General features: G+C 35.2%; 1 protein-coding gene across 1 annotated transcript in view; it reads left to right on the top strand.

The window, feature by feature from the left end:
• The window catches only part of LOC131063911 (uncharacterized), a 125,375-nt gene extending 123,133 nt beyond the window's left edge, over positions 1–2,242 (top strand). Inside the window, exon 34 of the mRNA XM_057997880.2 lies at positions 1,585–2,242. Coding sequence (XP_057853863.2) covers positions 1,585–1,635 — 51 coding nt within the window. The 3' untranslated portion in view covers positions 1,636–2,242. The remainder of the gene's footprint in view (positions 1–1,584) is intronic.
• The last annotated feature ends 21,505 nt before the right edge of the window (positions 2,243–23,747 follow it).

The raw sequence follows: 23,747 nt of genomic DNA on the forward strand, positions 1-23,747 counted from the left end.
ATCGTTGGATGCACACCAGCTGCTTGTAAATGTAAGCCCCCTGTGTTACCAGCAAAACACATCAAACCATTGAGTTATCCTGCAGTTAAGACCTGACATTTGGAACCTTGAGGTTGTCCCCTTTGATTATCTAAAACAGCATTAGGGATTTCCTTACACAAGAGAGGATAGGATACTTGACAATTCTATTCTGTGTTGACTAGAGAGAGTTGGTAATACGACTTTAGCAACCTCAACAAAACTTATTAAGCCTTTGACATCAATGGCAAATAATCCAACAACGTTTACTCCATAAGTGCAGATTGGAGTTTAGCAAGAGATCATCATTGCATTATCCCCATAGTTTATATCAGAGATAGCAACGATTATCCACCTTATTGCAAATCTGAATTCTTGATTAGCATACAGTGATTAAGATTATCAAAAGATATTCATTTACTAGTGGTATATCATAATGTGATCAAGATCATCATATTATTAGTATTGATTGTATATCCTAAGGCTAAATATTTAAATGCAGATCAGAATATATCATTTTTATACGAGTGGTATCAAATTCAATTATCGTCAATGTAACTTTTATAAAGAATTTTTTTAGTCTTCGATTGGAAGCAAGTCTCTTGCAATTAATTTGTGAGTTGATAGTCCCTAATTCCTAAGAATTTACATATGGGAACATTACTAGGGAATAGAGGAATCCGAGAAGAATCTCCATGAATGGCTACCTTCTCCATGAATTGACTTCAGTTTTTTTGTCATCATTATTTGCTGTGTGCTGTCATCATAAAGAAGTGCTATAACAGGTTAAGGAAAATCTGGAACATCTAGAGAATAGAGGAATTGAAGAGGAGTCTCCATGATTGGCTGCCTTCCTCCATGAATTGACTTTAGTTTTTTTTTCATCATTATTTGCTATGTGATGTCATCACAAGGAGGTGATGTAGCAGGTTAGGGCAAATCTGGGGCCATATACAATATTTATTGCTGTATCCTACAAATTTCCAGCCATAGTCGTACCACTTCAGTGAATAATAGAATATCCATACAACAATCTGTTTAGGGTCATACAAGTCTGAAATTCATCATTCATTGCCCAGATCTGCAAGCTGTACAATTGTATGGAGTAGTTTGAGTGAAAATAATTTATTTGTAAATATGAAATTGTGTTTATAGTGCATACTGCAAATTGAATAAAATCAGTCCAACACGGTAAGTAGACTTGGGTGACAGCAAGTTTGGCCAGTCAGAAGAATCACTAGTAACTAACCCAACGACGCTAGTTTACACCAGGATGACATAAACTCCTATGTTTTGTTTATCAAGTTGTTTCTGATTTATCTATGATATAGTTTTTTCAATTTTGAAATGAGATGAATTTATGATGGTTCTGTGCTTTACCTTTCTATATTTGTTGTTTTACTTTTGGCATGCTTTTTGCGATTTTCACGTACGAATAACTTCATACTTACAAACTAGTATAGAGTTTTGTCTTACATGTTTGTTCATGTATTGAATAATCTCATTTGGGAGTTCCACCTTGTAATCATGCTTACATTTTGCATTTTCTGTTATAATCTTTTCCAGGACTTATCAGATCGGGAGAAACATGCTATACAGGCTGTGTTGGTGCAATAAAAACCTTTCTGTGATGTGAAAATCCACAGTATATTACCATATGTAATCTTTCCAACAAAATATTATCATAATGTCGGTGATCACTCCTGGTATTTCTTCTTGACAACCTGATATTATAGTTGACAGTCTTCATGATATAGGTCAATTTATTTTTTCTCCTGTAGTATAAATTCGTTATTCTTTCGAATGTCTTTCTGCAATTTTCGACATGTATGTGGAAAATAAGGGCAATGTCTGGAATCTGGACTCGCTGCCAAAGCATATTATTTATTATGAGTGTATTTTATATTCGGATGTTTAGTTACTATAGGTCATTGGCCTGATAACGAGGTAGTGTTCAAAACTAGAGATATATCTGGCAGAAGAATGATCCACGAGTGGGTCCTATACATTCAGGCATGCACTTTCATGCTTGTGAATTATAATTTTCCAGTGTATCAGCAAGAGAGTTTCTCTCAGTAATTTTAATTCATATTTAAAAAAAGCAAGAACCCTTCTATTGACAGAAACTCAAATTTCTTGATTGTTTCACTTGTTTATGGAAGTGCGTTATTCGACTTGTATATATATAATATTTCTTTTTCAATATTTGAATGCTTTTTAATAACATCAAATTTGATGCGATAATAGATGGTTTGATACTATATCCAAACATGCTAGGTATGGTCCATGTATTGACACATGTAACGACCGGTTGGGATTTGTTGTATTTTGGAGTGTCATATTTGTACTGGATTTTTTCTATTTACATTCATATCATCTATTTGTATTGTTGTCTATTAAATAATGTAATTATTTTAATTGTTCTTGTGTCTAATGTATAAGTAAAGATTGAGAAAAAAATAAAATGAAAAATAAAGTAATATTAAAAATCTTCATTTTAAATCAAATATATCATAGGAATGTATGAGAATCTTATCAATGCAATTTGTTTCTTTTGTTGAAAATGCAATAGATGTAGCTCAAGGGTTTGTGCAATATTTTTGTAGTATGTATCAATTAAGTTCAATTTTAAAATGGTGGAGAGTTGAGATTGATTTAGAATGAGTCAAGGATATTAATTGGCTAAAATATATAAAATGAGTTATGTTGATCTTTACTGAATTTTAAAATGAATAAGGGTAATTTATTTATTTATTTATTTTAGTTAATTAGTTGTTCATGGATTAAAAAGGGGATCATGGAAGAGTTATGCTGAAATATGAGCGGATAATTAGATTTTTTTGATTTTTTTTGGAAAATACATGAAAATGAATTTTCTATTTTGGAATAAATAGATGATTATTAATTTAATTAACTAAAATCTATTTTATTTAGTTAAATATAATAATGAGAGTTATCATAAAATGACAGTGAGGAAGTGTTGACATAAAAATAGGATAAAATGTTAGGTGTGATAGAAGATGGTAAAAACTAAGTCTACATTTTGCATAATTAACAACATTTCAACAAAAAACTAAATACAGATATGTAGTGGAACAACATTTAAATCTTCTTCATCTATGATCAAATTTTTAAATACTATCAAATTGAATATAATTTTTCTTTTGAAAAGGTGCAAACCCTGAAAATATATATTGATATAAAAGATAACTACAAGAGTTGCAAAGATAAAGATATAATGAACCAGATACGTTTAAAAAAAACAACCAACTAGATAAATCTAATAGAGTAGGCATGGACAAATAGATTAAAAAAAACTAAAACCTAGATTAACTCAGTAGAATGGGCTTGCAAACCTGTTGAGCACAAGCTCAAAAAACTCTACAATTTTTTCTAACAAGTTGTCCACACATATTTGCAAACAAAGGAGATGAAAAGTAATTATGAATGAAGGTGCTAATGTACAATCCGACCACAAATAAATGACTTTTGATGTTGGATATACACATGCAAAGATCTTTTATGATAAAGATTTAATTCATGTTTTCGTATGATTGTTTAAGTGTTAAAGGTTAAAATTAAGCAACTAAAATGTTCCCATGCGAATGATAAAATACTATGTCCTGCCAACAAACAGACTCAGACCACAACTCCGCTATTAGAAATAGGGATCTGTGCGAGGACAACAAAAATCATTAAAACACTTGCACAAAGAGACAAACGTGTTAGCTTATGAAACACAATGACATTTTTAACTCAGATGGAAGCCAAAAGTGGAATGATGCATATGTTCTTGATGCATCGACACTTGAGCTGGATTGCTTTGTACACCTCAAGCACCATTTATATTGTCCATCATTATTACTTGTTCAATACTGCATAGGACAAACTGTTCTATGATTCAAATCTTGTGGTTGTATAAGATTGCCAATTACTCCATGATAACCAACCATTACAGAGCCTCGAACTTGACTTGCTTGTAAGCTTTGTAGATTGTGTGGAGTAGCCCATGGCTGAAGTTATCTTGACCATTTGATGACAATCCCTTTGAAAACATGTTTTTGCTAATGTCTTTTTGCACACAGTTCTGTCGCTAACAAGTCAATGATGAGATACCCATTAGATTGAATTATACCCATCATAAAATAATTCAATTTATATGCACATACATTCGAGTTGTTGAGACTAGGAGCCCATGAATGTACACTGGGAAGATCTTAAACCTCCATGTTGCAAAACCTCTCAAGATGATAGGAAAAAGTGAGATACAGAAAACAACTGCCTAACAGAGAAATATTAAAGAGAAAAGTTCAAGAGAACCAACTTTTGATGGAAAATCAAGGTGACAAGTTGAAAGAAGCCAACTCAACGGTCAAATCGAGGATTTTGAGTATTTCATTTTTAGAAAAGTGTTGATTAGCATACTGCAAATTAACTTCGATGTTTGCCATTGATCAGCTAGTTTGTTGCCTTCTTTGTAGATGTGACCAATTTGATAGCTTTGGAAGGAATTTTACATAATAAAGGCTTCTACTAAGATGTATTTAACCTCCAATTTTCAATCGTCTGCCTACTAAGGGCATTGATTATGATTTGCGTGTCAGCTTCGATGAACAAGTGTTGGACCTTTGATTTTTGGCTAATTTGAGACCAATCAAGAGATTTGAATTCTGTAGAGTTGTTAGTGTCTATAGGTAAGTTGGATGCCACTATAGATAAAATTTGGCCTTTGTGATTTTTTAAGACACGCCCCACACCTGATGGACCAGGGTTTTCCTTTGCTGCACCACCAAAATTTAGTTTTATAAAATTAATATTTGAGGTTTGCACTAAACCATGTTTCTGGTTGGTTGTTTTCTTCTTTTTTTTAAAATAAATTACTCAATAGACTTTCTTTGAATGGTAGGGAAATTTGTTTCATTTTGATAATAAGCCAGAATCCCAAAAAGAGAAAAGAGCTAAAAGAGTTTTCTTCTTAGATGTGAAAGCTTTGACATTTTCTGAGATGGAGGTTTTGGTTCCCTCTAAAACCTTCTGAATTAGTTGGGAGTGCCCTATAAAGACCCTTATGTTTCTCTCCCACCAGAGGCTCCAAATTAAAAAATGGAGAGATTTCCTAGATGATTGTAAAGAAGGAATCTTGAAAAAGCAAAGGCCAACAATTCAAGACGCCCACCAGCGAGTTGGAGAGAGGTGCTGACAATTTAGTTTTTTCTTCAGCCATTCCCAACATTTTTGAGAATAAGGACAATGTAAAAGTAGGTGATCCAGAGACTAATTAGCAATTCCCAAGTGAGAAAAATAGGAGTTTGTGAGAATTTTTTGATTTAATGCTAACCAAGTGAAAGCACCTGCCTTAGGTAATATAGGCTCCAGCAGGAAAAAAAAAATGCCCTTGAATTCAAATTGGACATAAATTTAAGATTAAGAATATGTTTACCATCATTAAATGCATGAAGTCCATGATATTATCTAAAATGGAAGGATTAGTGATTAAAACAACTAATAATATCTTTAATTTGTAATATATTTATATTTTGAGAGAAAAATTAACTACTGTTAAAACATTTATTTATTTTTTCCTTCTAGTAATGATTTGCACATTAAATTACATTAAAATTTGAGTGATTAATTTTATATACCTTGTTTATGTATCTACATATTTTTTTATTAATACATTTATACAACATTCTTACTTGCTTGATTATTAATAATATGACCCTTTTTAGCATTGTCAACTATAAACCATGTATCAATGTTTCATATTTTGTAATCATAATTAAACTAATTCCAAACTTGTTCTTACTCCTTTCTTGGATTTAAATCTATCAAATCTCAAAGTCTTAAATCATTTTTAGTTATCCTAGAATATATTATTTTATCTTGACTAATTATTGTATTACAAGAATTAATCACTTAGAAGTGTAGACTCCAAATTTAATTTTTTTATTAAACACTTCATTTAACTATATATCCTCTATAATTTATAATTTTATCATAAGTTATTTCTACATGAATTTAATTTGTAAAATATTTCCATTAAAGTCACATACTAAGTAGCATTCTATATACATCTAGTATGTCAACAAAGTACATATCAATAAATTGTTGTACACTAAGATCTAACATTACTTATGCATGTGTGTAGGGTTACCCACTATATTGACTTTGATTTTATTAGTTCCTGCCTCACATGGAATTATAGCGAAGACATAAAACATTAAATTGTTATTAAACTCTTTGCTGCCCAACCAATCCAATTGCCAGATTTTTGAAGCTATATTTCATCGCTTAATGTTTTGTGATGAAATTGCATATTTTTTAAGGCAAATTTTGAAGATTTTTATTTCTCCTACATTTGATTGGCATGGCAAACGGTGTTGTTCACACGATTTTATGTGAGATAATGCACGGCAAGCAACGTCTGCTGCAAGCAAATCAAGGTCTCGGGTAGTGAAAGTTTTTGCAGACTAGAGGTTACACGCGGTGGTTAGGGTTTCAAACATGTTTGTATACTACATTTAGTGGAGAAAATGACAGTCAAGCACATGGGTTTTTGTGACATTTGCATTACAAATGCAAGGTCATTTAAAAAATTAGCTATCTGTAGAGGGTTTCGGATTTTCCAGAGTGTGGTGGTTTGCAGCTACAACATTTGGCGGTTTGCAACCATAAGTTTTCCCTTTCCTTTATCACATGCTTTGTCTGGAGATCACGTGAACCTCCAACTCTATTTGTGAATGTTGTTTGCAATGGTTGTTTGTTTTATTTTCTTTGTTTTACTCTAAACACCTATATCTTCTAAGCTTCTCTACAATTGCTATGTTCTTTATTTCAAAATATTAAAATTCCAACTCCTCATTCACTCGCAAACCATCTCCTCACTCTTTCTCTTTGTTGATGCCCACACCGATTCTCCCTCAATGCATTTCAGTACTCTCTTTTTAATAATCCCCCTTGATGGCCTTTGATTTCACGATTATTCATGCTTGATGCTTGTCTGTGACCTTTCAATTTACTAAAGTTATGATAGGGAAAATTCTTAGATAAATTGAATTTCTAGGAATGTTGTAGTGACCTAGCACTGCATTACAAGCACGAAAGCCTTCCAAATATGGAGTTTTGACAGATTCAACTTTCAATCAACAAAAAATACTTCTAATAGTATCAACTTATTTATACAACCTCCGAAATTTCTTGTCGTGAGATCATAAATGTTTCTAAAATAAATGTCTGCTTAATACTAACCAAACAAAACAATTAATTAATCATCCCATTCTCAAGATCTCATGGACAAAGTGTTTAGGTAAAATGTGGCCTATAGCATCGTAAATTGTCACCGAGCCAATTTACACTCATGTTTGTGCTCCTACTTTAGCGTGTCTACCCCTCATCACCTATTTGGGTTTGTTCAGTGTCTTAACTCCAATTTTCAAGCCATATATACCTACCAAATGACCAGGGCGACCACCATCCCAGTCCTGACAAATCAAGAGCTTCGTCTGGGAATAGGTTCGAATACACTTGTATTCCTCAATCCATGTTTGTGGTTCAATTTGATGATTGTAGCTTGTTGTTTCTACATATTTACCTCCATTTCAACACATTTGCCCTAATTTCAACAAATTCAATAATTCAATTCAATTTAAGGGAAAGAAGAGGCACATTCAAGACCCCTTAGGAATTTGATCATAATCTAGATCTATCAAAATTCCTATCTTTCCTTAATTTAATGGTCCCTAAGCAAAATTAGAGGTTTTCTTACATCTAATTGTGGAAACCCTAATTTTCACCATTACATTTTTTGTGAACCCGACTCCTTACACCTTTATTTCTGATTTATGTTCTCATATCTGAGTGTTTATGCAATTTAAAATTCAAATTTACATTTACAAGTTTAATTTTCAATTGAATTTAAAAAATTTAGAGGTTAAATTTCACAAAAACCCTTATTTTTAATCCTAAAATTAAGCTTGTGGGTTGTTTAATTTGGATCAATTATTTTTAGATCTGATTTGGGAACATTCTAATTATCAATTTTGCATTCATAGATCTTATTTTAATCAAATTACATAAATTAAGAGGTTTAATTCACAAAAAACCTAATTTATTTTGGTTAATTTGATTTGAGGGTTGTATAATTTTTCAAATCAATTTTTAGATCCGATTTTAAACATTAACAATGACATTTAATAAATATGATTTATTTTCTATTTCACATATGATTTATTTTCACTTATATTTATCATAATCATGTGTTGGATAATGGTTTTTTTCATTTCACATTGCTTCTAATCATTCTTAGCACTTTTGCATATTGTACTTTTAGAATTTCCAAATTGCTTCCTATCAATAAATTAGATCTCAATGCTTTCCATTATGGTACATGTTATTTTATGGTGATATTTTTAGGGAAATGCATTTCATATGTAGATCAACTAAAAGCTTTTGTAGATCCCAATCCTAGAGATGATAATACAAAACCTAATACTTGTATCTCCCCTAGGGTATCTAATGTGAACAAAGAGAAAGCTAATACTCCTATCAATGATCTCTATAATGGAGAGAAAACATTGAAGAGAAATATGGCCCCATCTTCTTCTCATACACATACCCTAGCGCAAGGGGGACAAGATCAAAATATTAGAGTTTGAATCTCTCTAGATACACCTTATTCTCCTAGAGCCTATCTTAATCATCAAAATATTTGTAGAGAGGATGATGTTATGCATTTCATTCATGATCTATCTCTAAGTATAAAGTCATTGTTGATTCTCTTATTAGAAAGTTGACTGCATTTGAGTTAAACAACTTTGATAATAGTGTTTCAAAACCGTCTGAATGTGCTTTTAAAGTTTTTGTAACCGGTACATTTGTGAAGAAAGGAAAGGATATTTGTCATAATCATGACTGCGGGTCTAGTCATGGTGGTAGAAGAGGTGAGGATGATAATGAAGATCATTTGATGGAATTTGAGGCACTATTGGCTAAAAGATTTTCGAGAGGCACTGGTAAGTATAAAGGTAAATTACCCTTGATTTTTTTTTCCTGCAATAAGATTGGGCACATTGCTGCAAATTGCCTTAATGGTGATAAAAAGGAAAAGTTCAGGAAATTTAAAGGAAAAGGACAAAAACATTGCTATGTTGCAGTGGATGAAGGTGTGACTTATGAAGAAACAAAAGAAGATGACAATGAGGAGATAGTGTTTGTTGTTGTGAAGGAAGATCTGACTGATGAAAAGGCATTGGTGTCTCATATGAATAGCAGTGATGAATGGATAATAGATAGTGGTTGCTCACACCACATGACCGGTGATAGAAACAAGTTCTTATCCCTTGAAGAATTTGATGGACGTGTGGTAAGGTTTGTTAACAACTCAGCCTGCATGGTTAAAGGTAAAGAAATTATTTCATTGAATGGAAAAAGCAATGTAGATGTCTTTTGGGTTGATGGATTAAAACATAACCTTTTGAGTGTTGGTCAATTAAATGATAAGGGATATCTTCTAGAATTTAAAAGTGGAGTGTGCAGGATTCTTGGAAGTAATGGAGAATTGATTGCTACCGGAAAGCAGACAAGAGGTAATCTTTTTCATTTGAATACTAATGTGAATAGTTGTTTGGTGGCAAAGATTGAAGACAGTTGGTTATGGCACAAGATGTTTTGTCATACGAGTTTTGACAATTTGATAAAGGTTAGTAAATCAAGTATTGTGAGAGGTTTGCCCCAGCTTGTTAAACCGGATAATGTGTTATGTAAGGATTGTCAGATGGGTGAGATGGCTTATGTATCTTTTAAGAGTAAATCTTTCTCTTCAGAAAATATTCTAGATTTGGTTTATACTGATCTTTGTGGTCCTATGAGGACTTAGAGGTATTATGGTGATAGATATTTCATGATTTTCACTGATGATTTTTCCAAGATGATGTGGGTAACTTTTCTAAGAGAAAAGTCTGAGGCGTTCAGTAAATTCAAAGCATTAAAAGCTTTAGTTGAGAAAGAAACCGAGAAGAATTTGAAATGTTTGAGATCTGACCGAGGAGGAGAATTTACTTCTGATGAGTTTGTGAAGTTTTGTGATGAATAGGAAATCAAGAGGCAGATGTCAGCTCCTAGAACTCCACAACAGAATGGGATAGCAGAGAGAATGAATAGAACAATTGTTGAAACTGCTAGAACCATGTTAATTCAAGGTGAAGTACCGAAAATGTTTTGGAGAGAAGCAATTAGCACTATTGTTTACACTTTGAATCGGGTACTTGTCAAGAGAGGTAACAAAACACCTTATGAATTATGGCATGGCAAGACTCCTAATGTAAGTTACTTTAAAAAATTTGGGAGTAAATGTTTCATTAAATGTAATGATTTCAGTGGAAAGTTTGATGCAAAGTGTGATGAAGGTATTTTTCTTGGTTACTCTACAAAGAGTAAGGATTTCAAATGTTATAACAAGAGAACAAAAAAGATCATTGAGAGTGCAAATGTGAAGGTAGATGAACTCTCTGAGAAATCTGATGAGACCAGCAGATCTGAACATGAGAAAGATGAAGAAAAACTTGTGTTTATTGAACTAGAAGTACAAAAGAATGATAAGCAGGAAGATGCAGAAATAGGTACTCAACTGGTAAATGAAGAAAGCAATGAAGAACATGAAGTAGATTACACAGCACCGAAACCAGTAATACCAAGATATGTCAGACTGAATCATTCAGAAGACCAAATTATTGGAGATAAAAAATGCTGGTGTACAAAGAAGAAGGAAAATCGGAGAAAACTCCTGTCTAATTTCAACTATTGAGCCTAAAACAGTAAGAGAGGCATTGAAGGATGATGGTTGGATTAATGCTATGAATGAGGAATTGGATCAAACAGAGAAGAACGAGACATGTACACTTGTTTCCAAACTGGAAGACAAGAATATGATTGACACTAAATGGGTCTTTAGAAACAAGTTGAATGAAGAAGGCAAGGTTGTGAGGAATAAAGCAAGGCTGGTATGCAAAGGCTATGCACAAGATGAAGGAGAAGATTATGGAGAAACCTTTGCACCGATGGCAAGATTGGAAGAGTAAGAATGTTACTTGCTTATGATGCATTTAAAGTCTTTAAGGTCTACCAAATGGATGTTAAATCTGCTTTTCTTAATGGCATCCTTGAGGAAGAAGTGTACATAGAACAACCATATGGATTTGCTTTGTTACATAAGGCATTGTATGAATTGAAGTAGGCACCGAGAGCATGGTATGAAAGATTGCATAAACACCTGATCAAGATAGGATTCCAGCGTACCAGTGAGGATAGTAACATATATCTTAAGACTGATGGAGACAGAGTGTTGATAGCTGAAGTATTTGTAGATGATATAATTTTTGGAGGTGATGATGATTTATGTATGGCTTTTGCTGAGGAGATGAAGAACGAATTTGAGATGTCTCTTATTGGTGAGATTAAGTTTTTCATTGGGTTGCAGGTCAAACAATTGAATGGTGGAATATCTATCTGTCATAGTAAGTATGTAAAGGAAGTGTTGAAAACATTTGGCATAGAGGATTGTAAATCGATTGGTACTCTGATGGTGATAGGTTGTAAATTGTCTAAACAGGATGATTCACCACTATGTTGATGAAAAAGATTACAGGTCCGTGATTGGTAAGTTGCATTATGTTGTTCACAGTAGGCCTGATATTGTATATGTTGTTGGTTTGGTTGCTATATTTCAAAAGGATCCCAAGGAGACTCACTTGGTAGCGATGAAAAGGATATTCCAATACTTGAAAGGCACAATAGATTATGGTTTATGGTATCTTTATAAAAATGATTTTTCTTTGGAAGTGTTTACTGATGTAGATTGGGTAGGCAATGTTGATGACCGGTGGAGCTTTTCTTCTTGGAGGTAGATTGGTTGCTTGGACAAGTAAAAAGAAAACTTGTGTATCACAGTCAACAACAGAGGCAAAGTATGTTGCAGCATCAATGGATTGCACGCAGGCAATCTGGATGAGACATGTGTTAGAAGGTTTTAAACTTGATATATCTGAACTGGTAACTATTTATTGTGACAATACAAGTGCAATTAATATTTCAAAAAATCATGTATTACATGTAAGAACTAAACACATAGAATTGAAATATCACTTTCTGAGGGAGAGAGTACAGTAAAAACAAGTCAGAATGGAATATGTGACAAGCAAAGAGCAACTAGCAGACATTTTCACAAAACCATTACCGAAGACTACCTTTGAGTACCTTAGAGGTAAATTAGGGGTCAGACCCATACACAAGAAAAACTAGGATGCAGGAGATGCATCAATCTAGTATGCTTATTGAAAAATCTTCACTATGGATTGATGGAATGGTGTCTACTCTGCAGGGGGAGCAACTTAGATGAGATTTGCAAAGATGTTGAAGACAGTAGTAGTAGATTTGATGACTGGTGATGCGTATGCACCTTTGGCATTGTTGTCAAAGGGGGAGAAGAGAAGAACCGACATAAGAGTGAAGTGCTACAGAGAAGTTCCAGAACTAAGCAGCATGATTTTAGTTGAATTGTAGCGTCCTAAAATTACGACACTTGCAATTTCGACTGTATTTCGGTCTTCACGATGGCGACGCAACACGCAACCTGAATGGAGACCCTGAAACTTGCTCACGACACTGAAAACTGCATTTTTCAAGCACCCTGGCCTGAACCTCCTTGCACCCTGTTGTCCCGGGAGGTGGGACCAGAGCGCCCAGCGCCCTGGTCCCTGGGTCCTATTTTGGGCCCGGTCTCCTAAGGAGATTGCGGGTCTTTTTGTTTACAATTTGGAAATTACATTTCCTGGTCGGCCTAAGGTCGGGAAAATCAGTCTTTTAACCGTAATTGGCAAGTATATAAACTACATTTTTCTCTCTCATTTGGACATAACAGATATATGAGGAGGATAGGTGTACAAGGCGTGGAAACTATACTCAAGCATTCAAGCATTCAAGCATTCCTTCAAGCAATTGATCATTTCAAGTCTCCATTCAAGGCTAAGTGTTGCATTCAAGTCAAGGATTCAACCATTGAAGAGGAGATCACATACTACATGCTACATACAACATACAACATACAACATCTAAACCTTCGCACATAAGGATACCAACATCCTTAGAACAAGGTATTAGTACTTGTTTTACATACATTTACATTTACAGCTCTTGCTCATTTCTTGGTTAATTCCAAAACCGGGGTTTGACCTAAAGGCAAACCCCTAATCCCTAACCCCCCAATCGTCTTCGCTTTTTTGTGTGTAGGTTGCAGGTACGCGGCTGAGATTGAAGATCTGGAATTCTTGTGCAGAGACGAACAGATCCCCCTTCGTTTCGCGGATTTTTCGGAGGACCGTGGCACCGGGCGCCATCGTCCCGACAACTTTTGCTCAAATTTGCAGGACAGCGCCGTATCGACATTTTACTGCTAATTCCAGGTCCGCAGCTTCATACTGTATTCCTATCTCAGTTTATAAGCGAATCTTTATCACTTTCTATGCATGCTTAGCTTAATTCTCCTATGCACATTCTTTACAAAAGAGGGTAGCCTTGCTGTCTTAACCCTTGAAACACATTTAGCATCCAATCCTGCATTGTGTGGGATTGGATCTTGTGGGTTTCAACCCCTCTTTTGAATGTAAAGTCTCTCCCCTAAGTGAAAACCATCGAATCCTAGCGAACCTCCCTTCTCTCTCCTCGGAGTTGGAAGAGGGGAGAACAACTAGGGTTCGATCGCGATTTTCTGCTTTACATTTTGGTGAACCCGACGTGAACATCCTTTCTGATTTTTCATGCTTACATCTGAAAAAATTGATTACATTTCCATGTTTGATCTTTTGCAAAATTTTAGAGGTGATTGCATTAAAACCCTAAAATTTCTTTTTTAGTAATTGAACTTGCGAAATGTTTAAATGTTAATGCCTGTTTCAGATCTGCCCTTCTATTACAAATTTTCAATTCATATTTGTGCTTTAATTCTGAAAATTAAATGGTTAAATGTCAAAACCCTAATTTTTGAAACCCTCTTGATTCAACCTTTGTCCGACAATTTCACTGATCAAAACATCTCCAAATCAGCTGTAACTTTGGATTCCGCAATAAAATCACAATATCTTTCATCCCTGAAAATTTGGAAAAAAGTTGCGAGGACCGTGGCGCCGAGCGCCATCGTCCCCGACATTTTTTCCGAAATTTCGGGAGCGAGATCTTACTGTATTTTCCTGCTAAAATCCAGAATTTTGGCTGATTTTATCAATTTTAACACCTTCAAAATTACAGTCAAAGTTGGTCTTGTGATTGCTTGGATTAAGGCTTCTAAACATTTAAAAATCATTGAAATTGAAATTTTGTGTCAAAATTGTGTTCTTACTATCCTAAATCTGAAAAGTGTGTTATCATTCATTAAAAATTTCAGTGCTTTATTCAAATTCTTGCAATTTGTGACTTTTGAAATTAAGTGCTTAATTACAACAACTTCGATTTCCGCTTTCAAAATTGAATTTTGCGTGAAATTGAGTCAATTTTCAAATTTCAAAATTTGCATTGCTCTTGACATTCCCTCTAAAATCATAAAATTCAAAATTTCAGTTTCCCTCTCTTTTTCAAAATTCAAATTTTGCATTTTTTGACAATCTTGGTAGGGTTCAATTTCGAGATCGCGGCTTTAATTTGGCCTATCTACAGATCGTAAAATCACTCAATTTTTTCAGATTAGCTCTAAAATCATCATACCTTTCATCCCTGCAAATTTCGAAAAAAGTTGCAAGGACCGTGTTGCACTCCGGGCGCCACAGTCCCGGACATTTTTTCCGAAATTTCGGGAGACTGTTGTGATTGCATTTAACAGCTTAAATCCAGAAGATTAGCTGATTTTACTAAAAATTGCTACCTCTAAATTCAAAATCTTCTCTCTCTTTCTAGTGCATGAGTTTTACAACAATAAGCCCTACTTACACTATTCCCGTTAGACGAAGCCGTAGAATTAAGTCTTTCCGAGGTTTAATTACTGAGGAAATGGAACCTAATTTGAATAGCCTTTTTAACGAGGACATGGGTAATTCCTCTAATCCTCTTAATGATGAAGAAGCTCTCCATGAGGTTTCTAAAGAACAACTTTCGAAATTGGATAACCAATTTGACGATTTTCGACAATGGATGTCTCAAGAATACCCTGATAGTCAAGCTCTTCCTTTAATTGAGGGTCTAAAACGTATGCTTCAAAGTGATAAGAATGGAATTGATATTTTGCGTGGTATTTCACACATTGTGAATTCGAACGTGATGCCTATGAAGAGTTGTGCCGAAACCTTAGGTTATACACAACCTCCTACTCAAGACAATCATTCTATTCCTTTGACAACTCCTATTGCTAGTATACCTACTTTTACATCAAACATAATGACTACTTCAACACAAGACATTCCTCCTATGATCACCAGTCATGGGGGCAACCCTTCTTCTTCAATTTACCCTCTTCCTTCATTCAATCCGACTTCTTCATTCATTCCTTCAATGAGTGTTCCTATTACATCTCCACAAATGAACATGATGCAAGGGGGCAATTCATTTAACCATTCCATTCCTCCTTGTAGTGTTCCTCCTGTCCAATCATCTCCTATGACTAATTATCATAGGGTCCCACCACCTTACTCTTTACCTTCTTTCAATAACATAACACCTCCATCTCAATCTAACACATCTAATATGAACTCTTCGACCGAAGCGACCATTAACAATCTTGCACAAACTGTCTCTTCTTTACAGCAACAAATTGCCTCTATGAATCAATCTAAGTTTAGTGTGCCCACATTTGATGTTGCGAGCCCACTTTCTCTTGACATTGTTCGAGCTATCCCTCCTAAACATGTTGAAATCCCGCATTTAGAACTTTATAATGGTAAAGGAGATCCTCTAACACATGTTAAGACTTTTCAAACAATTTGTACTGATTTTGCTTATGACCAAAGGTTGCTTGCAAAACTGTTTACTAGAACATTAAGAGACAAATCCCTACAATGGTATTGCTCGTTTCCTTCCTATTCTATTACTTCTTTCGAACAACTTGCAAATGCTTTCATTCAACAATTTCAAAACAATATAAGTCCTAAAGTTACTTTGATTGATTTAATGCATTGTAAACAAGGTGTTAAAGAAAAAGTGACTGATTTCATTGGTAGATATAAGCATTTGTGTGCTCAAATTTCTTTTCCAGTGCCTGACAATGATATTCAAAGAATCTTTATTTCTAATTTACAAAAAGATATTCGAGACAAACTTCTGTTTTCTGAGTTTACTTCTTTCCAACAGTTGTGTGCAACTCTTCACAATTATCAACTGACTGTGAGTCAAATGGAACAATCACATCCTATGGCTCCGAGTGATAAGGGTGATAGCAGTCAACAACCATTTGGGAAGTTTAAACCGAATAGAGATTCCATCAAATTCAATGAAAACATCATCAACAACAATGTGAATGCAGCATCAGGTGTGCCTCCTATTTCTAAATTTTTCAAGAAAGAAAGAAAGTATACTCCTTTGAATGAATCATTGCATAGTATTATGAATAAGTTATTGGAACAAAATGTGCTTACTCTTCCTCCTATAAGACAAATTGATCCTGCAAAGATTACTTCACCTTATTTTGATAACAAATCTTTTTGTCAATTTCACCGTCAGCCTAGGCATGATACTGAAAAATGTTTTTCTTTAAAGGGTAAAATTCAAGATTTGATTGATAACAACACTATCTCTGTTTCTGGAGTGAATGATAAAGGCAACACATCTATAGCTCCTCCTAACCAAAATCTTCAAATTTTCACTGATCCATTGCCTTCTCATACCTCTAATGTAATTGAGGCTAATGATTTCTCTCTTTCATCTGATGGTCTTGTGTCTATGACCCCGAATGTGATTAACTTTGTAGAGCAGCAAGAAATCCCTAAAGAACCTTCCATCACATTTGATTCCAGTGAAACCATTAGGGCACCTGATGGTCCTTTATACATAGTTGCAAAAGTTAAGAATACACCTTGCCGTGGAGTGCTTATTGATCCTTTGTGCATGATTAATGTTATTACTGAAGAATTTCTTTTTACTTTGCAATTGAATCAAGTGATATATGACAAAACAGATGTGATTGTGAAACTATTTGATGCATTTTCTTCTCCTGCAATTGGTTCTATTACATTGCCTATTGAGGTCCATAACAAATCTCTTGATGTGAACTTTGCTATTATTCCATCTTCCAAACAATTTCGTGTGAAGCTTGGCTATCCTTGACTATCTTCCATGAAAGCTATTGCTTCTCCTATTCACAAGTGTTTGAAATTTCCCCATAATGGTGAAGTTGTTACTGTCAATCATAGTCTCTTTAAACCAGCTGAAAGAACTTCTAGTGTTCCTATTGATTACTTTTGGCCTAAACAATTCCAATCTCTTCCTCCGTGAAGTGATCATCTTTTCAAATCTTATCAAAAGTGGAAAACAGATATGATCCTATCTCTAAGTGAACCTAGAACACCTAAACTTGACATTCCTATCATTCTTGAGAAGGAAGTTCTTCCTTTGAAAGATAAAACTAATGTCTTTCCTCGAGAAGATTCCCAACCCATCCCTATGGATGTGACTATGTCTATGCCTAATAAACTTCCTAAGAGTAGACCTATACCTCCTCATCATGATGGACTTGGTCTTGTCCCTAAACCAAATATTCTTCCCTTATATGGAGCAGTTCCTCCTCCGTCCTTTTATAGAGAGAAGAGACCTTCTTCTTCTCCTATTATCCAGCCTAAGAGACCACAACCTAAACACCCAAGTGATAAGGATGAGAACATTCCTCCTCCTCAATCTTCGCAACTTCCTACTAAGAGTAGACGAAATCGTTCTGCACGTGAACGCCGGCGAAAGCGTCGTCTTAGAGCTCAAGCAGCTGCTTCTCAAACTTTGCAATCTCCAAAAATACCTTCAACAAGCATTATTCCATTCCTCCTCAGCTGGACATTGAGCCTAAATCTCCTAAACATAAGATGCATGATGGTCTTGATCCGGTGCGAGTTAAAGATCCTATTTTTATAAATCTTGATGATGATATGGATGAAAATGTTATGCATGATGAAAATGTTACTCCTCTTGCTTCTGATAGTGAATATGAACTTGTTGATGTTGATAACCATTTATCTAATGAATTTTCTAAAGCACTTATCCTAGCTCCTAGACAAGAACAATGTGGCTCGGAACATGAACATAGCCCTTGTTTGGATCTTGTGATAGCTCCATCTGCTGTGTTGGATGTTCCTCCTCTAGCGTGTTCCCTGCCTTCCCGAAACATTGATCAGCAAGATCGGGGGGTAGATGACATGCTAGACTAGTTACATTAGCATAGCAGATTCTCTCCCCCTCTCTTTTGTTACTTCTTCTATGTGTTATTCTCATTCTTCTATTTGTTGTCCTTGGTGTTGTCTACTTGAGGACGATGCAAAGCATTGAGATCTCTCGATCTCTCTCATGTTGACTCAAAAGACATATGTGTTCCCTTCTTCTAGGTGACCTTCCTTGATTGGGGAATGAAGAACAATTATGCATACATACATATGATATATATACATGAATTATCATACAGCATACTGACCCCGAGGAAAGCGAAGTCACCTTGTGCTTTGTGTTTTGTGTCTATTATCCTTGGGTTTATCTCACACTTGGGGGCTAAATCCTTGCGATAATGTGCTCCTTTCTCATTTCTTATGTGTATCACTACGTTAAAACAATCACCCCCGGTGACGCGTGTGCGATCACTTTAACGTAGGGGGGCATACATCTCGTTCATATCTTTTCAAGATACTTGAAAATTTCTTGGTAAATTTAGCCTTGCCTTGAAAATTTTTGATATCTTTCTTACATGACTCATAGTGAGGGAACCTTACTACTGACAGTCATGGTTCTCCCTCGTGATCTTCCCTTTTACTTTGTCAATCGAAGTCGTAAGATCCTTAGTCCACTGGGGGCTTGGTGTGTCTTGCCTCCTTGACGTGGTGAAAGTCTTTCAATGTTGTTTCCTTGTACTTTACCGGAAGTATGAGCATACATACTCCCGCTAAAGTGGGGGCTAAATGTAGCATCCTAAAATTGTGACACTTGCAATTTCGACTACATTTCGGTCTTCACGATGGCGACGCAACACGCAACCTGAATGGAGACCCTGAAACTTGCTCACGACACTGAAAACTGCATTTTTCAAGCACCCTGGCCTGAACCTCCTTGCACCCTGCTGTCCCGGGAGGTGGGACCAGAGCGCCCAGCGCCCTGGTCCCTGGGTCCTATTTTGGGCCCGGTCTCCTAAGGAGATTGCGGGTCTTTTTGTTTGCAATTTGGAAATTACATTTCCTGGTCGGCCTAAGGTCGGGAAAATCAGTCTTTTAACCCTAATTGGTAAGTATATAAACTACATTTTTCTCTCTCATTTGGACATAACAGATATATGAGGAGGATAGGTGTATAAGGCGTGGAAACTATACTCAAGCATTCAAGCATTCAAGCATTCCTTCAAGCAATTGATCATTTCAAGTCTCCATTCAAGGCTAAGTGTTGCATTCAAGTCAAGGATTCAACCATTGAAGAGGAGATCACATACTACATGCTACATACAACATACAACATACAACATCTAAACCTTCGCACATAAGGATACCAACATCCTTAGAACAAGGTATTAGTACTTGTTTTACATACATTTACATTTACAGCTCTTGCTCATTTCTTGGTTAATTCCAAAACCGGGGTTTGACCTAAAGGCAAACCCCTAATCCCTAACCCCCCAATCGTCTTCGCTTTTCTGTGTGTAGGTTGCAGGTACGCGGCTGAGATTGAAGATCTGGAATTCTTGTGCAGAGACGAACAGATCCCCCTTCGTTTCGTGGATTTTTCGGAGGACCGTGGCGCCGGGCGCCATCGTCCTGACAAATTTTGCTCAAATTTGCAGGACAGCGTCGTATCAACATTTTACTACTAATTCCAGGTCCGCAGCTTCATACTGTATTCCTATCTCAGTTTATAAGCGAATCTTTATCACTTTCTATGCATGCTTAGCTTAATTCTCCTATGCACATTCTTTACAAAAGAGGGTAGCCTTGCTGTCTTAACCCTTGAAACACATTTAGCATCCAATCCTGCATTGTGTGGGATTGGATCTTGTGGGTTTCAACCCCTCTTTTGAATGTAAAGTCTCTCCCCTAAGTGAAAACCATCGAATCCTAGCGAACCTCCCTTCTCTCTCCTCAGAGTTGGAAGAGGGGAGAACAACTAGGGTTCGATCGCGATTTTCCGCTTTACATGAATATGTTGGTGTTTCCATCAATGCCAAAGGGGGAGAATGTTGGCATGATTGGCATAACTGATGCAGATGAAGAATGATGACTGAACCGGTAAAGGACTGTTTGTGATGACATTGTGATGAAGAGATTGTGATTAGATGAATTTGATTAGTTATTTGTGTTGTCATTGATGGCAATTGATGTTTACTATGTTGTATTTTGTCATCTTAGTCTTTTTGGTCTACTAGAAAGACCTTACCGATAAAGAAACAGGAAACTGGGAATTAGGACCTTAATCGGTAAACAAGGGAATGTTTTGATTAGATCTGGCGATTGGTGATGATTGAAGTGTTGCAATTTGGAATGTGAATTTGTATCATTGTAATATGTATCTGATCGGAACCGCATCATATTTTGGTTACCAAAAGTCATGTTTATGATTTCTATTGTATCTTTGCCAGGGTTTAAGAAGGGTTGAAGAACCGGTAATGATTTTGAGTTCGGTGGTGGATCACATTATGTGTATAAGTTGGTGATGACGTGGTTGAAACCACGTGAATTTTTTGAATGATGAATTTGCACGATCAAAGAGCGAATTTCTTGGGAATGAGCGAAGTGCTTAGCGAAATGAGCTAAGGGTTTCAAAGTGTATCAGATTGAGGTGAGGTGATCATTCAACGACTGTAATTGATTTGTAATTGATTGTTATGATCCATTTGATGATCTGTAATGAGTTGTAAAGATCTGTGATGATCTATGTTGTAAGTCTTAGGGTTTTTTAACCAACTAAGTTGTAAATGTTATTTAGGTCGGTACAGTTGATGTTTGTTGTGTCGGTGGTTTATGAGAAGAGTGTGAAGCCAAACTAGAGTGTGAGAGATCTTCCAGAGTGTAGAAGATTTAGAGCAGAATTGGATCTGATCAAGCAAGCAGTTAAGTGCTATACCGAGATCATTCATTGTTGTTCCCTAATAGTTGCAGCAGTCAAAATCCCTTAACCGGGTAAGTCCTAACTGGCCTTACATTGTAAATCCCTTAATTGAGTAGCTCAACATCTAAGAGTTAAATCCTCTTGCGAGGTTGATCCTAAGAGGTCAAAGCTCCTAACAAGGCTTGTCATCTAAATCCCTTAACCCAGTGACTCCTAATAGGGTCTTCTCTTAATAGGATCTGCTCCTAACAGGGCATCTTTGTAAGCCCCTAACCAAGCTAGGCTCCTAACAAGGCGCATTCCGAAGGAGTGCACAATTTTTGTGGGTACCGATTCCCACCGTGGTTTTTCCCTATTTGGGTTTCCACGTGAAAAACATGGTGTTTATGTGGTGAATGTTTCCTATGTGTTGATTTGATTTACTTTCAATTCATGTGTGTTGATGAACACTTAAGGAGCAGTTTTGTTAAATCAGTTTAACAATTTGTTATCAATGATTACCGGTAATGGTAAAGAGTTTATTATTGGTTTATGATTGATTTGGTGAAGTTTTATAAGTTCAAGTTTTAAGTTTGAAATTGTTGTTAATACTGATTCACCCCCCCTCTCAGTATTAACCAGATCCTCTAAGATTAACAAAGTTAACTGAGTTAACTGATTTGATCAATCAGTTAAGATTTTTAATGTGTTGTAGGATTTTGAAGTTGAATTGGATTTTCATTTCGAATTTGGATTTGAATTTGGGTTTTGGAATGTTGAAATGCACATGAAATTAACTAAAATTTAGATTTGGTAAAATGTGAATTTGGGAGAAATGAAATTAAATGGAATTATTTGAAATTCAAATTTAGGGATTTGGCGGAAAAGATTATTAATTTAAATAATTTAAATGAAATTATTTAAACATTAGTGATGTTCTGCAAAAAAGGACAATGTTATGTGGGATAAACACACAAGAAACAAAAGAAATCAATTGTTAGATGTTACTGTTAGAAATCACCAATTAAAATCTATTCTAAGCAAGCATATCAAGAAAGATACTACTAAACAAAAAGAAAGCTTAAGGAATCTACAAAAAGTAACTAAACTTCTCCATATGCTCTCTACCATGCCGGTAGCTTCTCCTTCCTTGTTCCTCTCCTCCCCAAGTTCCAAATTAGTGTAGCTCTTAGTAGCTTTTTGCACTATGGATGCTTATGGAGGTTCAAGATTGTAGATGATTACTCTAAATGCTATGCAAGTATGAATAAACTGGAAATGAGATTATTATCTAATCTAGTGTTGATTTTAATCCAAAAGAGTGAATATGAATAAGATATGCTAAACGCTCTCTAAAATTCTCTATAACTTAGATGCATACAATTTTTCAGGATCTGGATTATGAAGAAATGGGCTCTATATATAGGAAAAATGGAGCAATGGATGGTTGAAATTGAGTAATCTCAACAAGGGTCAGGATTGAATGATATTCAATTCATGTGATGGCTTTCAACCCAATCCCAGGATGACAAGTGTTAATGTGAGATAGGTTGAGAGGAGAGGGAATAAGTATTAAATGCTTGACATGACCTGAGAGTTAACTTGGGAGTTAAGGTCAAGGTTAGGTTGAATGAATAAATTCTTTATTAAAAGAATAAAGCTTTTATCCAATGGATAAACTCTTGTGCAAAGGCAAAAGGGATAACCATGGTCAAAGCAATAAATGCTTGAGGAGACACATGAGTGCAAGTTGGTTGGTCAAAGCAATAAATGCTTGAGGAGACACATGAGTGCAAGTTGAATTAACCATAAATGGTTATGTAAGAGCCATTAATGGTCATGTAAGAGCCATTAGTGGTTTTGGAAGACTTTAGAGGTTAAATTGTTGAACACACAAAGCATTAAATGCTTTTCAAAGACTTTGAAGTCTTTGAGAAGTGACTCCAAGTTGCTTAGGAATGTGACAATAATTAGGAGATGGATTAGGTTAATTAGGAAGGGGTTAGAAGAATCTAGAAGGGGGTTTAGGAATGCAAGTCGATTTGGTGGGTGAAGGAAAATAGGATTTTTATTTAAAATAAATTAAATGTGTGTAAGTTGCATTTGTAAGAAAATACAAGTGGGAGGGATAAATGATTTAAATAAATATTTAATTTAATTTATTTAAAAAATGAAAAGGGGATTAAATTGAATATTTATTCATTTAATTGACTGTGAATTTGGTTTAATGAATTAATTAAAATAACTTCAATAATTTATTTAATTAATAGGAGAATGTTTTGAAGATGAATTAATTAAATATTAACTTAATTAATTGTTGGCTAGTGGGTTTTTAATCAAATAAATAGCAAGTATTCATTTAATTAAACTAGATAGATTTATGTGACTACATTTGCCCTTCTTTGAGACAGTGCGGTTTATCGCATCGTTTCAAAGAAAGAAATATAGGTGTGAAGAAATGCCCCATAAAATGTTAATTTAATGGGTGGTATGCCCCC

This window comes from Cryptomeria japonica, chromosome 3, assembly GCF_030272615.1.
Source record: "Cryptomeria japonica chromosome 3, Sugi_1.0, whole genome shotgun sequence".
NCBI classification, from domain to species: Eukaryota; Viridiplantae; Streptophyta; class Pinopsida; order Cupressales; family Cupressaceae; genus Cryptomeria; species Cryptomeria japonica.